The 17710-nt window shown below is 47.1% G+C and overlaps 1 protein-coding gene across 2 annotated transcripts in view; it reads left to right on the forward strand.

The window, feature by feature from the left end:
• Positions 1–1414: 1414 nt before the first annotated feature.
• SNX27 (sorting nexin 27) overlaps positions 1415–17710 on the forward strand; it is a 33563-nt gene continuing 17267 nt past the window's right edge. The window contains exon 1 of one of the 2 annotated variants that reach the window (XM_088660145.1): positions 1415–1868. In XM_088660145.1, the coding sequence (XP_088516271.1) occupies positions 1444–1868 (425 nt within the window). In that variant the 5' untranslated portion in view covers positions 1415–1443. The remainder of the gene's footprint in view (positions 1869–17710) is intronic. The other variant, XM_088660146.1, reaches the window with a different exon arrangement.

Raw genomic sequence — 17710 nt, forward strand, 5'->3', positions numbered from 1 at the left:
TCAAAACACAGACCGTTCTTTTCCCCCTGTTTGGTTCAAAGCTGTTTTTGTGGGAGAAATGCAGGATTTCATAGAATCGTGGTGGCTAACCTTGGGAATGCATTTGATGCAGATCCAGGTGGCGCTGTGGTTAAACCACTGAGCCTAGGGCTTGCTGATCAGAAGGTCGGCGGTTCGAATCCCTGTGACGGGGTGAGCTCCCGTTGCTTGGTCCCAGCTCCTGCCAACCTAGCAGTTCGAAAGCACGGCAAAATGCAAGTAGATAAATAGGAACCGCTACAGCGGGAAGGTAAACGGCGTTTCCATGTGCTGCTCTGGTTTGCCAGAAGCGGCTTTGTCATGCTGGCCACATGACTTGGAAGCTATACGCCGGCTCCCTCGGCCAATAATGCGAGATGAGCGCGCAACCCCAGAGTCTGTCACGACTGGACCTAATGGTCAGGGGTCCCTTTACCTTTACCTTTACATGGAAGTTACGTACACAGCCTCGGAGTGGCTTGCGAAAATGAGCATTGAGGTAGTTCCTGCCCTCAGGCTTACAATTTAAAAACACACAAGGAAAAAAGGAATGGGGAGGGGGGAAAGGAAAAGCTTATGCTTATGCTGTGAAGCGCGGAAGTCTCAAAGCATTTTAGTTCATTGTAAATTAACTAGGACCTGATTTTCGTATAGCAGTTCAAATTGGCACTCTAATAATAATAATAATAATAATAATAATCCATTTAATTTTTTTTGGCGAATTACTGCCTCGAATCTAGACCAACCTACCACACAGGGTTGTTGTGAGAATTAAATGGAGGCGGAGAACAACGTATGCCACCTTGAACGCCTTGGAGAAGAAATGTGCAATTAATAACAACAACAATAATAATTTACTACCGTACTTGCACCTTGCCTCGTGGGCAATGATCAGCTGGGCCGATGAGCATGATGGGAGCCGTAGTCCATCAACCCCTGGAAAAGGCGCCGCTACCATAGGAACACCCTTCCTTCCTGGGACTACATCTCCCATGATCCTCGCCCTCCGCGGCTTTTCTCTTGGCTCGGCCGAGGGAACCACACAGGCTACTATACCAACGAGTTTCCCAAACTTGGGCTTCCAGCTGTTTTTGGACTGCAACTCCCATCATCCCGAACTAGCCAGGACCAAGGGTCAGGGATGATGGGAACTGTAGTCCAACAACAGCTGGGGACCCGAGTTTGGGAAACCCTGAACTAGACCTATGGGCGTGGAATCCACTTGCCCACTTGTGCGCATGCGGCATCGTGCGTCCCGCGCGTGCGGCGACGCCTACGGAAGCCGGCAAGCTGGAAAGGAGGCGGAGGAGGGAGACGGAGGCCTAGAGGGAAAGGGGGCGTGGCCGGTCGCGTGACAGCGCTCGCGCTCTGAGTGAGGGGGGCGGGGGGGCCAAACAGCCGCGGCGGCGTCTTGCTCGCGCCAAGATGGCGGACGAGGGGAGCGAGGGGCTGCCGCGCTCCGTCCTGCCGGGCCCACTGAGGGGCGGCAGCTCCGGGGGCGGCGGAGGCGGCGGCGGCTCGGGCTCCTTGTCGTCGTCGTCGTCGTCGTCGGCAGCAGCGGCGACAGGCTTGGCGCCGGCTCCCTCCTCCTCCTCCGTTGCCACCGCCGCCACCCCCACGGCTCCCCCGCCGCCAATGCCGCCGCCTCCCCCGGCGGGGCCTCGCGTGGTCCGCATCGTCAAGTCGGAATCCGGCTACGGGTTCAACGTGCGCGGGCAAGTGAGCGAGGGCGGGCAGCTGCGCAGCATCAACGGGGAGCTCTACGCGCCGCTGCAGCACGTCAGCGCCGTCCTGGGCGGGGGGGCGGCCGAGCGCGCCGGGGTGCGCAAAGGGGACCGCATCCTCGAGGTGTGAGTACGGGGGGGCGGGGCCGGGGGAGGGCAGGGAGGGTCTCTCCTGCAGCTCAGAGTAGCCTCTCCCCCTTTCTCCACACGCGTGTGCGTGTGTACACACAAACACGTGTGCAGCGTGTGTGTGCATGCATGCATATGTATGTACACCCATGTATGCATATAATTCAGTTCTGTTCTTAAGACTCATCAAATGCCATAGCTGATGCCTCTGCTCAGGGGTCTAACCTCAGCTACCTACAAATGGCAATTTTAGATCTCTTCCCTGTTTTTTCACAGTGGGTCTGTGGCTCCTGGGTTTATGCATAGGTTCAGTTGTGTTGATAAGACACTGCCTTATCACTATCACTGTCCTTTCACAGCGCCCACACAAACAAACGTGTGTAGAGGGAGTATGTGTTCTCCTGAGTTTATGTTTATATATTCAGCTGTGTTTTTAAGACACTTAAAATGTTGAAGATGGTGCTGCTTCTTAGTATCACGGCCCCATTCAAGATTTGCACCACAGGTGTGGGGATGCATTTAGTGTGCGTAGTTAGTTGTTGTTTGTTGATTTCACCAAATTTATATACTGCTTGGTTGTAATTAAATCTTGAAGTGGCTTATAGTAATGTAGTCATGGGCTTCATATATCTATATATGTATCTGTGTGCATATACTCCCAGAGCATATATATATATATATGTGTGTGTGTGTGTGTGTGTGTGTGTGTGTGTGTGTGCGCAGTATGCCCCCCCCCTTTCTCACACAGTCTCATTTTGCTAAGTTATACGCAGAATAGGCCCATTGAAATCATATGGACTCAAATTAGCCAAGTGTATTGATGTCAGTAGGTTTGCACTGGATGACTTAGCCAGATACAGCCCATATATAGACATGCAGAAAGAGTCTTGTGAAACATTGAAGGCCAATAAATTTACAGTATTAAGGCATAAGTCTTAATGGGCTACAGTCCACATCATTAGGGGCATCTGATGAAGTGGATCGAAGCCTAGCAAAGCTTGTATGTCCCTATAGCTTTCACATTCTACAATACTTTTTTTAAAATAAAAAAATAAAAAAAGCTTATTCTATAGGAAGCCAGCACATCTAACCCTCTGGGAAACATACCTAGTTTCAGAGTAAATAATAGATCATAGTACATTTTTTAATTTGCCTGTTTTTTCACTACAGCTGAGATTTGTTGGGCAGGCAGTGGATTATTCCCACCCCATCATATGCATGCTATTTGTATAACCCATTCCAAAATATGTAATCATAGTCTCCCTTTTTCTGTTTTAAAAAATTACATCCTTACACCATATAGATCATACTCCTTTATATTCAAGATTTTCATTAAAGGTGAGGGGTTATGTGGAGCTCCCCATCCTCTTGGGGGCAACCCATCTACAATTATATAGAAATGTTCCTCACATATTGGAGAATACCATATTGTTCTGCTACTTGCATCCTGGCCTATTCAAGGTTTTCACTATAGTTGAGGGGGTATTTGGGGGAAAGGACACCCACTCAAAAGTTTTATTGCATTATTCCCTCTTTAGAAATGAAAAAAGTTTGATATTCTCAGATTATATCAGACTGAGCAAAGGAATGTTTAGGTTGTGGGGGATGAGTTCTCTGCTTATGGTTTATGTAGCAATATTCTCCCTGTTAAAGGAAATGTGTAAGGGTTTTTCAGATTACATCATTGCTGCTTTAAACTTTCTCCTACAGGTGCATTTCACTTTGGTATAAACCACCCACAATTAATATACTGTAGCAAAATTCTAAAGTTGATTTATTACCTCCTCAGAGGACAGCATACAGCATTCTCCCTCGTATATTTAGGATTTCCTTATAACTGCAAGGAGAGGTATGGGGAGCCTCCCTCCCCATTCTTCCAGCAGCAGTTAATATTGTGATACCTTGCATCAGAAATACTGCTACTCTTTAGAATGAGACTGGCTACAGCTGTAGGGGATGGATATTGTTAAGATACAGCAGGGCTCAGCAAACTTTTTCAGCAGGGGGCCGGTCCACTGTCCCTCAGACCTTGTGGGGGGCCGGACTATATTTTGGAAAAAAATATGAACAAATTCCTATACCTCACAAATAACCCGGAGATGCAATTTTACATTCTACTCATGTAAAAACACCAGGCAGGCCCCACAAATAACCCAGAGATGCATTTTAAATGAAAGGGCACATTCTACTCATGTAAAAACATGCCGATTCCCGGACCGTCTGCGGGCCGGATTTAGAAGGTGATTGGGCCGCATCCGGCCCCTGGGCCTTAGTTTGGGGACTCCTGAGATACAGTATTATCATACAGTATGTCCTAATTTTTTTTCATGGCCTATTCAAGGCTTTGTTTTAGCTTCAGGCTTTTAGTCATTTCCAGATTCCTCTTTCCCTGAATGTTAATGAAAAAAAAAGTGAGTGTAATGTTATAAAACGTAAGGAGGTCTTTTTTTTGTTTTTTGTTTAAATTAAAAATCCCACCTTTCTTCCATCATGGGACCCAAGGCAATGGGGTGTATGGGGTTCCCACGGAGTCTTCTATTAATACACTGCTCCAACCCAGGGGTTAGTGGTAGCCCCCTGTACCTTCTGACCATACCCTATGTGGGATCCTCCACTTGGAGACACCTTGCTCGCCTGTTCTCATAAGCGCCTCTCTTTTCTCTGTTAGACAGATAAAAAGAAGATTTGAAAGTCAGCAGGCAGGGTTAGAATATATGCCTGTGTGTGGCCTTCCTTCCCCAAAGGGATGATTAAGGGGGTATTGAATACAGATGAGAACTGGGAGTCCTTTATTATTTCCCCCCAGTTATAAGTTGGAGAAGCATGATTTTGATTATTATTTTTTAAACCACCATGTGTAACTGACTTTAGTTTCCGCTGAATGTAACATTTTTTGTTCTGCCGTGGCTGATTTCCCTCCTCACCTAGAAGATGGTTATGTTGCTACTGGGACTTTATGAAGCGTAAGCTGCCTTCAGAATTTCACGTTAATAAGATAAAAATGGGGGCGGGGACAAGATTATTGGGGGTCCTTTCTTAGAGGCAATGCTCCCCCCATCATGGGCAATCTCTACCTTCTTGAATATACTAGTATTGGTAGCTATTTTCATTTAGTAGGGTTGCTTTTAAAAAATGAAAATACAGTAAACAATCTACACTACTGACATGGGCTGCCATTTGTTTGGATTTTCCCAGACATTTCGGCGATTTCCGCCCGGACACTGCTTAAGGGGGCTGAATACCAGACATATGGCAACCCTACATGAAGAAGTCTATTCCCTCCCAAGCTCTTCCCTCAAACATCAGCTCCATGAAGATGCAATAGAGAGGAGGACTTGTGTCTAGGAAGTGTCTTTATCTCCTAGCAGGTTATCCATGAAACTGTTGCATTGAAATGGTCCCAATTAATAAAGCCTGATATTCCCTGATAAAAGTAGCAGAAAATGTTTCTCAGTATTCTATGGATTGGAGACAGTTCTCCCAACCTGGTGTTTTTTTGGGTTGCAGCCAACCGTGTTCTACTTAGAGAAGACGAGTTGAAATTAGTGGACTTAAGTTAGTTGTGTGGATTTCAGTGAGAGTCTGTTCTTGAGTAGGAGTAGCACTGCTTGCAACACTTGGGAGCAGATTTATTGGGTGTGGGTGCAATAGTTAGAAACAAGATTGGAGCACTTCTGTTGCTTTCTGATCAATGTCTTGTTAGGACTGGTATACAAGTCAACTGGTCTTTCTCTGTTTCTTCCCCTGTTCATTCTTCAGTGGAAACCGGTTCCTAAGAATGTCTGTTTCATTTAAACGTTTTTGTTGAACATCAACAAAGAGTGCCTTTACTAGGAGAAAATGATGAGTTCTGTAGCAGTTGGAAGGATGCGTTGGACGTGCTGAGTTTGGATTCCCTTACTGGCTCCGTGAATTAAAATGTTTTGTTCCATGGGATGGGTAAAAAAATTGCCTACAGGGCCAGCTTCTCTGCAAGACCAGTTACTCTCCCTGCTAGTGGGTGCTTTTCTGTGCTGAGTGAGTTTGGGGGATGTCAGCAGAAGGGGGAAAATGTGTCCTCATTTTAGTCTTGTTAGTTGGGCAATGTTCCCATGAGCTGGAGAAAAAGTCACTGGTTTTTCCATTGCATGAATTAAACCCGGCATGGACAACTTTCTTAGTCAACCCTGGGTGGGGATTTTCATTTTGCATGCTGCTGACTTGGTGGACGATTTGTTTGGTGCTTGGCAGTGGCATACGGTTGCAGTGCCTGTGTGGAATAGGGTCACTTCCATTTAAGAAGGAGAAGAGGTGGTTTGTGCTGTAAAATGAGGAATTAGGTCAATGCGAGGTTGCCACTAACGTGGCCTAGAACAGCAATCTAGCAACTTCAGGGGGAAAAAGAAAAAATGATATTGGACCCCTCATATCTTCCTGGGTTCTGCACCTGACCAAACACATTTGGCATTCAAGCTTCTGTGGACACACAAATTGGGTCTTATTAAACTCACCATGGGGATCAAAATAGGACTCTTTCTCATGCATTGGAAGTGTCAAATATACTCCCTATTTTGGTCATACTGGTGGTTTATAGACATTACTGAATCTTTCCGGATAAAAAAACTTTTTTTTAACTTGTCATCCTTCTCTGAGGAACACTTCAGAAGAGCTTTTGTTGCTGTCTGTCTGAATATTTGCACATGCAACCGAGCATGTATGGCTTTAAAACATTTTGCTTGTTCTGTGATTTATTCTGTGCAGCATTAATCCATGTAACATTAAAGATTGTGAGCCCCTTGGCACAATGAGAGGTTGATCTTCTGCAGGACACCACCTGTTTGATACCCTTTAGGTTCTTCTGAATAAGGGGTGTGACTTGGAGCTCCACCTCCATTTTCTAGGCATGTGGATTCTCTCCCCATCCCCGTGGAGAAATTCTGTGGGTCCTATTTCATGTTGCAAGTCAACCCTGCCCTTAATTTCGTCCAATCCCTCTCCTCAGTCTGTAATAGGAACATGCTAATGGTTCCCTACCTTAGCAGTCTTGCTGGATCAGGGCAGTGGCCCATCTAGTCTGACATCCTGTTCTCACAGTGGCCAACCAGATGCCTTTGGGAGGCCTGCAAGTAGGACTTGAGTGCAACAACACACTGCCCACCAGTGATTCCCAGCAAAGTGGTATTAAGAGGCATGGAGACAAACCCTGTGGATTTCACGAAGGGCCTCCAGCCTTTCCTGCCCACCTCCCATCATTTTGAATACTATTTAGGTCCAAATCCTTCAAGAATTATGGTCATGATCTGGCCCTATTCATTAAGATTGGATGTGGGAGCGAATCAAGCCCTTATTGCATGAGAGGAAGTGATGTAAGGCTCTGTGTGCAGGGCCAACCCACCCATGAGGTAAGATGAGATGACCGCCTCAGGCAGCAGGGTCCATCTGGTCTCCAAGGAATGCATCTCTTGCTGCTGTTGCAGCAGAGATGGCTGTGGCATGCTCTTTAGAGCAGGCATAGGCAAACTCGGCCCTCCAGATGTTTTGGGACTACAATTTCCATCATCCCTGATCACTGGTCCTGTTAGCTAGGGATGATGGGAGTTGTAGTCCCAAAACATCTGGAGGGGCAAGTTTGCCTATGCCTGCCTTAGAGGCTGGATTTGCTGCTTCCTCAGCAGCCCTCCCAATGCCCCCTCTACAGTGGCCTCTTGGCAAATAGGCACTGCTGCTGGTCTCCTCCCACCCCTAAGGAGGAAATGGCAAGAGCCGCTCCATGGAGTCTCTGAGGCTCTGCTTGGCGTGATTCAGGGCCATCTCCTCCCTTGTTCTCGAAGTAGATCTTGATTCCCCACTTCTTCCTTGGCAGGTGGGGGACAGGACAGGACAAGATGCCATTTTGTGGTTTGCCTCAGGTGCCAAACTGTCTTGGACAAAATTATGCGTTGCATCCAGCTAGGTTATTCTCTACGGATATCAGGGGCCCCAAGTTAGCCATGTCCTTTAATCTCAGTGGGTCCAAACTGTGCTTGACTAACCCTAGGAGTCAGAGTCCAGGAAACCTAAATAAACACAAGAGTTTTAAAGATTGTTCCTGTCTCTGCCTCACAAATTCCTACCCAGTTGGGGAAGTCAGATGCTTTTACAGGGTTGCTAAAGATATCTGGCTGGCCACATGTGCAAGCAAATAGGCAGGGCTAAGAGAGGTCTTTGGCCTTGTCCACCAATGCATTTCTTGATAGATAGATATATTTAAAAAAAATCAAAGTGCCTTAATATCAACAGTTTTGAATTTCCTGGCCTGGGAAATTTGCAGCAACAAATGCCATCTAATCCAGTGGGTGTCAACGAACTGTTTAGAGAATGTGTTGTTCTTTTCAGTAGTGTCTGGTGGAAAGTATTGGATATTTAGGATGAACTTGAGAACAAGATAGTTTTTGTTTAGCAGCTTGGGATGTGGCAGGATTGGTTGCCTAGGTATAAACCAACAGGTATTTCTTGGAAGAAACAAGACCTATATATTTTAGATCAGAGGTGGAAAATCTTCAGCCCCCACTCCAAATGTGGCCCTCAATGCCTTTCTGTCTGGTCCTCTGGACTTCCTCACGTTTCCCAAGTGCTTTTGCCCAGCTGGAATGTGTGCTTCAAAAGCTTGCCTAGATGAAAGACAGAAGTGTGTGGGAACTTCTGCTTTTCCATGGCTGGAATGCACCTTGCTGCACAAGAGTCACCTTGATTTCCTGTCTCGGGGGGGGGGGAGGAGGAGGTGGGTAATGAATGAATGAATGAATGAATGAATGAATGAATGAATAATGCAATAGGTTGCTTATAAGGTAATGCGACCCTAAGGCTGGAAAAAAGTTATTTGCTTTAGAGGAAAAACCCTGGAATCATGATTCTCAATCAATATCTGTAAGCATAGGAATGATTCCTTTTTTACCACAAGTGTTATAATTTCAGCATCACTGATGGCATTTTGCCGCGTCAACAGGTGTCATTGTGCTATTAATTTCTGAGTTGCAGATGTTAACAAAAGTTCACGCTACATGATATAAAATCTACTGAGGACACACTTTTTTGCTTTCCTTTGCCCCAGTTTCATTCTGGTTATTGTGACCGTTCTAGGTTCTGTGCCTCGTTCCCAAGAGTCATGTGACCCACTTCTAAAAACCAGACTGAGGAGTTTGCTTTTCCAGAAGTTTTGTTTCTAGCTGCTAAATAGTATGCTGCTCTTCTGTGGCTTCTAAGCTGAAGGTGGGATGGTGCTTTGCAGTGGGCCAGGAGGAAACGAAGTTGTTTCCACTGGTAGGTTGGTGACGCATATGGATGCAAAGTGGTGAACAATTGTTAGCTGGCATCATTATCCTCATCCCCAAAATTTATAACTTGCAAAAGTGCCTAAAGTGTTCTGGGCACTGGACAGGAAGAAGACATACTGGTCCCTGCATACAGCAGAGAGAAAGTGTTGACTTAACCCAAGTCAGGCCCTTGGTCCCTCTAGCTTAGTTTTGTCTACACTGACTGGCAGCAGCTCTCTAGTGTTTCAGAGAGATCCTGCCCCCGCCCTACACGGAGATGCCTTGGATCAAACCTGGGTGCCCGCTCTTTGCCCATTTGCAGTCTAAAAAAATAAAATTTTGAGAGAAGAGGGGGGACCTTTGCACTAGAGGGGTCAGATTGTTTCTTTTAAAGTAGAATCTTTGCAATAATTAACCCATGGGGAGGAAAAGGAATCGCCTCAGAACACCAAGAAGGAAAAACAAAAGTTTTGAGTCACTTTGGAAAGCGGAGCAAAGGAGACAAGAGAGGGAAGGAGGCCCGGGCAGGTGTAGAATGAGCCTTGGCCCTCCAGATGTTGGTGAACTGCAACTCCCATCATCCCTGCTTGGTAGGGCCAGTGGCTGTTGTAGTCCAGCAACATTGGGGCAGAGCCAAAGGCAGAGCCAAGTCACCAGAATTCACATTTTGCATGCAGGAAGTCCCCTGGCATCGGCAGGTTGGGTTGGTGAAAGCCTTTGCCCTTGGGAATTGGAGTGGATTCAACATGCCAGTCCAGCCTTCCCCAGTAGCTGACGGGGGGCTGTTGGGAGTCATAGTCCAAAACATCTGGAGGGCATCAGCTTGGGGAACACAGGGCTAGGGGGCCAATGGCCTGCCTGGTAAGACAGCTTCCCACATCCATAAGTTTCCAAACGAGCCTTCCTGGCACCCCCCTCCAGAGATGGTTGAACTGCCCTAGCAGCTAGAATATGGAACCCTCCCGCTTGAAAGCCCCTTTGCTTCCCATCCTGTCCTTGATGCATACAGCGAATCATGAGGTCACCCGATTGCCTGTGCAACAGAACAAAAGCTAAACTCTTTATCATGCAGTACAAAGATACCAGTCCTTTAAAGGCTGGCTTTTAATTTTGCCGGAGCTGCTGCTGGGAGCATACAAAGTGGAGGGTCTCTGTTCTTTCAAAGTTGCTTCTGATAACAGAACTGCCCTTCTATGCACAGTGGCGGGATCTAGTTTGGTCCCCCACCAGATATAATGACGATATTCCCTTGCAGTCCTGCTCAGTGGTTCTGTCATTACTGGAATGGCATTGGCAGCAATGTCCCCCTGGCTCCCACACCCGTGCCAGTAAATGTGACTTGGCTCGTAAATCCTGGCCGCTCTCCCCCTTCCCCTTCTTAGTTTCTCTTTCCTTTTTTACGGTTCTGCTATCAGCCGAAAACCCTTGAGGGAGGATCGTAAACCATTCCTGCGTTCTGGGCATCACCTTGTAGAGTGGATAGGTTTCTTAATAGGAGTGTGTCAGGCACCTTGAAACAGTTATTGTGTGGACAATGCTACCTGAGGCAAGATGACGCCTTCCTTTCCCTCCACCACCAATGCCCAAGATCTGGGTAACTTTGATCCTCCCCCCCAGCAGAGGTCCCTCACTGTCCTTTGTAGATTTGTGACAGGGATTGCATCTTTAAGGCCACATCACCCCGATTTGAGGAGTAAGAGAAGGTTGAATAGAGCAGCTGCTCTGCCCATATGAAGGTTCCCTGGGCATGGTTTTAGGATTGGGCGGAGAGGATTGGACCAAGTCACAAGGGATCAGGCTGTTAATGGCTGCTACCACAATGGCTATGTTCTGCCTCTCCGGTCAGAGGCAGCATTGCTTCTGGACATCTGAACGCTTTGCAACATCTGCCTGATGCATTCAGCCAGACAGGAAGTAAAGCCAGCTGAGGATGGCAGCCTTTAGTTACCTGCTTTCTCCACAGTCTTCATGAGCCAAGGGGAATGCAAAGCTTGGCGAAGGCATAGAATCGGTCTGTGAAAGCAAGGTGGTGTCCCCTCTGCATTTGGATATTTTCACAGTGCTGGAGCTTGGGAGAGGGTGCCAGAGAATGGCTCTGTGAAGGGATCGGCAGGATGAGCAAGGCCAAAATATTTCTGTCTTGTGAGTTGTCTTAGCACTTAAAAAAAATAAATAGCTGCAGGATTCTGCGTTAGGACATGGCATTTTGTGGGTGCTTCTGTACTTGCTCAGGAAGCGGAGTGTTGGACTTCCCCCCTCCCCCCGCCTGAGAAGCTCACAAATAGGATATGAAGGGTGGTAGCCCTCGCTTATTGTTCATCCCCTGCAGCTGGTAAGGTAAAGGTAAAGGGACCCCTGACCATTAGGTCCAGTCGTGATTGACTCTGGGGTTGCGGCACTAATCTTGCGTTATTGGCTGAGGGAGCTGGCGTGCCAGCTTGCAGCTGGCAGACAGAGGTTTCCTAAACCCAGAGGCTCTATAAAGTCATCATGGCTAATGACCTTTTTTTAGCTGTAATCCTTTTATTTATTTATTTAGTTATTTATTTATTTAAAGGCTGTCTAAATCTGTGGCCTTAGATAATTTTTGCAGCTTAATTAACATGTTATAAGAAGTACACGTCCTTTTGTGGACTTACTGCCATTCAGCTTTTTGGGGGTGATCCAGAGTGGCATTCAGTGGGGAAAAGACTGCTTCCTTATACTGTTTAATAATGATACAAACATCTGTCTTACCTACCTACCCTTTAGACACTTTAAAAAGAAAAAGAAAGAAAAGTCCCCCAATGTTAGCATTTCCCCAGTGGAAAGGCTAACCCTTTTGTTACCCTTTTCTGGGTCTCTCCTAGCTCTACAGTATCCTCTTTGGGATGGGGGGGGCATTATCCTGAGTTCTGGTCAATCAGGAAATGCCTTGGGTGGGGTTAGTTAGTCAAAGTGTTGTCTCCTGGCCTCGTATACCCCATCTGTGAAATGGGCATAATAGAGTCTGCCCTAAACAATTTGGGCCACAAGTATATGAAAGAGTGCCTCCTTCCGTACAGACTAGCCTAGGGGTTATGATCGGTGAAAAAGACCCTCCTGGTGGTTCTGTTGCCCTCAGACATTTGAGGGGTGGGAGTGGCTCATGAGAGGGCCTCCTCAGTGGTGGCCCCAAGAACGCAGAACTCACCCCCCCATAAAGATGCATCTGGCAGCATCTCTCTATAGTTTCTGGTGGATGCTAAAGACACACCTCTTTACCCTGACCTTTGAAAATGGAAGTTTTAATTTTGGTGTCATGCATGAAATTGTTTGGGGACTCTGTGTTTGTTTGCAGATGTTTGTTGCTGTTTTAACAGTTTTGTGATTTTATGTGCTGCAACCATTCCTGGGACCTTCCAGCAAAGGGTGGGTGAGAAATACTGCTTCTAATAATGATAAGTAATAATAATGAAATGGACAGGAGAAAGGGAGGATCTTTTTTGCTGTGCTAGGAGAGGATAGCTGCAAGATGAAGAAATAGGTTTTCATATGCAATTCTTTGGGGACGTGTCCACATTTTTTGCCTAATTTCAAAGTGACACATGTTTTGATAGGAAGCCCTGGGTTTTGAACTTATTTTTACCTGCACAATGAGCCCTGAGTGGTGGCAGGTTGTGCTAAAAATCCCTGTTTGAAAACAAAATAAAGCACCCGTTTCACTTGTTTTCTGCCTCCAGTCATTTCGGAGGTGCTTGTGTGTGCCCACATGTGAATCTGCTTGTGGAGGAGAGTCAGAAGAGGGTGGCTGTAGGTAGACAGGAGGCATGGGAGGCTAGATTGCCACACAGGTCATGGAAAGTCTGCCTCTTTCTTTGCCACCAAGCCTTGTCTCTCAGCGCTTTGCCAAGTCATTCCAAACAACCAGGAGGGCTGGATTTTATTTTTATTTTTTAAATAGAAACAGCAAACAACTGAAATGCTCAGGGCAGTACCAGACTATACTCCATTTGCCACATATGTGGTAAGCCTGCAGATATTTGAAATCGGGGTTGGATGGCGGGGGGGGGGGTTCGGGGGACGGGGACCGGACCCAGCCTGCTAAAGGCTACAACCTACCTGGGTTTCCAAGCCTTGAATGGGGCTGGTGGTTAAATATTTGATCTTTGCAGGTAAGAAAGGGGATCTGTTTACCATTTGGGGCTTGGAGGCTGGTGCCTCTCTGATAATGTATCATGCAGATATTCCAAGGCTCTGGGGCGTTTTGAGGGAACTGGGAAAAAGAACGAAAGCTCATACCTATGACAAACTTAGTTGGTCTCGTAAGCTGCTGCTGGAAGGAATTTTTTTTTATTTTGTTTGGAAAAAAGAAGAAGACAGTTCTGTGCCCAGCTTGCCCTTAGTCTCTTGGGCCAGGCAAGGGGATATGGGAGAAAACAGCGTGCCTGTTTGTCTACATGGGAAAGGCACTGAATTTCTTGGGGAAGCTCGTCAAAGATTATGCAGCACCCACTATAAGACCAGTTTTCTTCCCAGTGTCTGTTTTACCTATTTCCCCTTTTTGGTGTAGTCGATTTTGCTTTTTCTTGCTTTCAAAACCAGGCAGGACGCTGTGGCTTTTAAAGATTCCCCATACTGCTGAATGCAGAATGTCTCTGGGTGGCATTGCTGAGAGCACTTTTAACTCTGGGCCACTGATGAACAAGTTGCAGAGGACAGCTGTCCCCTCTCTGCCCTTGCTTGTGAGCTGCCCAGAAGCAAAGCTTAGTGGTCACCCATGGAAACAGGGGCGCTGGATTCGGTTAACTTTTTGCCTTGTCCATTCTAGGCTGAGCATATCCACGAAAAGGCTAAGATACTGAAGCAGAGTTGGTGTGAAATGCTCACACCTATCCTAGGATATTTATTGATTGCTTAGGACAGGCGTGAGGAATCTTTTGCCTTCCAGATGTTGCTGAACTACAGCTCCCATAATCCCTGGCTATTGATAGATTTTGCCTTTGCATTTTTAAACTAGATTTATACACAATACATACACAGCACTCTCTATCCTCCATCCAGGCAAAAATGCATCATGAGGAAAGGAAACATTTCCACGTAGGCCAAAACCCCCACAAAGAATAGCTGGCGAGGGGTTTGGTTTGGGAGGATATGTGGCCTGGGGAGGGCCCTGAGGTCCAGATAGAGAGGTCTGGAGGGCCACATTTAATTCTGGGGCCTGAAATTTTCTTTCCCTATAATCTAGAAGATTGGAAGCTATATGTACAAGAGAAGTATACCTTTAAGCACCAGTGACAGGGACAAATAAATAGGGATGGTTGATGAGTTGTAGTTAGCAAACACCTGGAGAGTTGAAGGTTCCCCACACCTGAACCCATGAGGCAGTCCTTAAAATAATAAAAAAAACAGTCACGTCTTGGATGTTTAAAATGCAACAGCTTTTTTAAATATAAAAGATGCCCATGGTTATGATCTCATGTTCACATTACCACCTGAGCTCTTTGAACCTATAAGCACATGAAAAGCGGACTTTATACGACTGAGTCATCTTTGAGTGGCAGAGAGGGTCTTCCCCCTCAGCTGCTTCCTGATTCTTTTTATCAGAGATATGGGGTGAGGTGAAGGGTTGAACCAGAGACCTTCTGCATGCAAAGCAGATATTTACCACTGAGCTACAGTCTCTATTCTCTCTCTCCCCCCCCCCCCGCTGCTTCCCTGGTATTATGAGTTGTGGTGGATGCTTTCAAGCGCTTCAAAGCACTGGTTGTTTAAAATTAATATTATTTCAATACGAACCACCATATTAATGTTTTTAACACTCTTAAACAGTTTCACAACTATGTTCTTTTGTTCCCATTTAATTTCCAAAACCACCTTCGCATGACCCCATAACGTTTGCAGTGTGGTTTAGTGGCTGAAGTTCTTCCCAAAAGAGCAAAGACTGTGTTCCTTTGTTGCGGACTTCCTAATTGAAACAAAACAAATTACAGTACGCGAAAGCATGCAAGAGGAAAGTGGTGCGGGTAAATCCCTTGCGGGGCTCTTGCTCCATTACTTGGACTACTTCCAGGCTGTTGCCCCAAAGGAAATAGCTGGCAGGGCTTGGCCTGCGCTGGAAGGTGCCTCGCCAGCACCAGGCATCTTTAGGAGGCTTGTTAAATGGAAATTCCCTCGTGTTGAGAATTCTGGATCTGCCGGAGCCGAAGCAAATGTGCTTGTGCGAGATCCGCTGGCGTGCAGTTTCTTTGAGAGCACATTTTTGCTGGGCCTCAGTTTCCCCATACCCCAGACAAGGCGCTGCATTGGGTGGCTGTGTAAGAAAGAGGAGGAGGGAACCAGCTTTTCAGAGCATAGCGTGTGCTGCAGTTCTTGGCTCATTTGGCTTCCCAACCAGTGGTGGCTGGTGCCCATTGAGAGAGTTGGGTTTTGTCCCCCATCCTCCTGCTGCATTCAGCAATATTGGAGGAGACTTACATGCCAGCCATAAAGCAAGAAGGCAGACGGTGGGCTTGGAGGAGGGTGGTGGGGCAGTGCCCCCATTGCTGTCATAGACCAGCCTCCCCTGCTTCCCACAGCCTTGAGAAGTACACCAGTGTACTTGAAAGAATTTATACCAGTGACAAAAGATCTGTGCTGGCTGTCTATTAGTTACTGAACCAAGGTCAGTGCTTTGCTGCTGGCATTCCTCCTCCTCCTTTTATTTATTTTTATATTTCCCACCTTCCCTACCCAGAACCAGGACTCAAGGCTGCTCACAGAAATGAAAACAAATACTGATAAAACACACTTGCCCTGCACAACTTGGCAGTGATGAAATCTATGCCCAGTGAAGGGGGCCTTTTTGTATATCGTGGCAGAGCCCACCCGTTGTTTCCGTTCCTCAGCTCAGTCTTAGGGTGGGTCATGAACCAGTGACCTGAAGGATGTTCGGCTGCCCAAAGGCCAGCCACCTTTCACCAAGGGGCGGGAAAACTTGCAGAGAGAAAAGAGAAGGGAGCAAATCAAATGGCAGCCCCCAGTTTGACACTGGACCTCTCTGATATCCAATGTCTTGGCGGTCGATCAGTGGCTTATGTTTTGAACAGGAGAGCAAGAAAGCAGGATGTTCTGCTGTGCTGAAACTGGGCAAGGATGGGCGGGAAAAGAGAGGCTGCCAAATTCTCATTATTTATACCAGGCCTGTCCAATCCAGCCACCTTACCCTGCTGGCTGATTGCAAGGGTTGATCTTGTGCACCTGTGCCTGGGGAGGGCTAGCTAGAGCCCCCACATCCCCTGACAGCATGTATGTTTTAAACAGATTTTATATAAGTATATAGTTTTAATTCTATCAGTTTAATTGTATTTTAATGATTGAAAGTTTCTGCGTTTTTAGCAGTTCTTGTTTTTATCTGTAAGCTGCCTATTAGAGTCCCGTCAGGGAAAAAGGCGGGTTATAAATAAATATAATAACAATGATGATGTCCAAGCTCCCGCACTGCCTGCAGATAAAAAGTAAAGAGAAATCCACAGATCTGCTTGGCCTGTTCAGCCTGGCCTCAATTTGGAATCGCTCTCCTTCTCCAAACAATCCTCCCTGGGGACAGGGCAGGTCTGCTGCAACAACAAGAGGTTCCTTGTGGGAAGGGACAGATTTCAGGACCCAGGGGCCAGAACCAGGAAACGTCCCTGAGATTCAGAGCGTGGCAACTCCCTGGTGCTTGTTTTTCCTTTCTTCTATAAGAAGGAAGAGAATTGAAGCACAACAAACCCGAACAATTCATTCATTCACTAAAAAAAGGCAGCGGTAGCCCCAGCGGCCGCTGGCGATCTCTTCCTTCTGTGCTTTCCCGTTTCGGCTTGTGCAGGCAGATCTGCCGCTCTTGGCTTTCGCAGCCGGTTGTTCCCAGCTGGGTTGCCATGGAGACCTGACTGCAAAAGGTCTTAGCCTTTCGGTCCCCTCTGATATGGCATGTGGAGATGCCATGGGAGGGTTGGAAGCTGGATCGGGGCCAGGGACCAGCAGCTTCATCCCCAGGGTCGAAGGTGCAGTTGCGCTGTGTTCTTAATTAGCCATGCACGCACCCAATGACACTTTCATTCTGGCAAGGTGAGCTCCAGGGAACTGGTTCTGTGTTGATCTCTCCCCGCCTGCCCAAGCGCTCTCCGGGGAGGGGTCTTCCCTGCCCCTGGGTCTGACCCTCATGGTGGCTGCGGCTGACATAGCAAAGGCGCTCTGCATAGTTCCTTCACTCTACAAAGTGTGTCTTTGGTTGCTGCTCCCAGCTGACTGCTGCAGAGATTGGCTTTGCTCAGGTTCGCCTCCACGTTTTAGCTGGGCATGTCAACGCAGGAACAAGGGGTGTAGCTGCAAAAAGGGAGAGAAAGGAGGGTACAGGTTGCATCCAGGGAACATCAGAAGCTGGCTGACACCAAGTCAAACCATTGGCGCATCCAGCTCAGTATTGTCTTCACTGCCCAGCAGAGGCACCCGGGAGTTTTCAGACGGGCCACATTCCCAGCAGTGCCCCACTGACGACCCTGGTAGACCCTTTGGCTCCCCTGCAGTCATCCACCTAGGACTGGAGCAGCTTTGCTTCAGTAAGGTTGCAAAAGCCCCATGTACCTT

Source organism: Zootoca vivipara, chromosome 16 (genome assembly GCF_965207765.1).
Source record: "Zootoca vivipara chromosome 16, rZooViv2.hap1.1, whole genome shotgun sequence".
Classification (NCBI taxonomy): domain Eukaryota; kingdom Metazoa; phylum Chordata; class Lepidosauria; order Squamata; family Lacertidae; genus Zootoca; species Zootoca vivipara.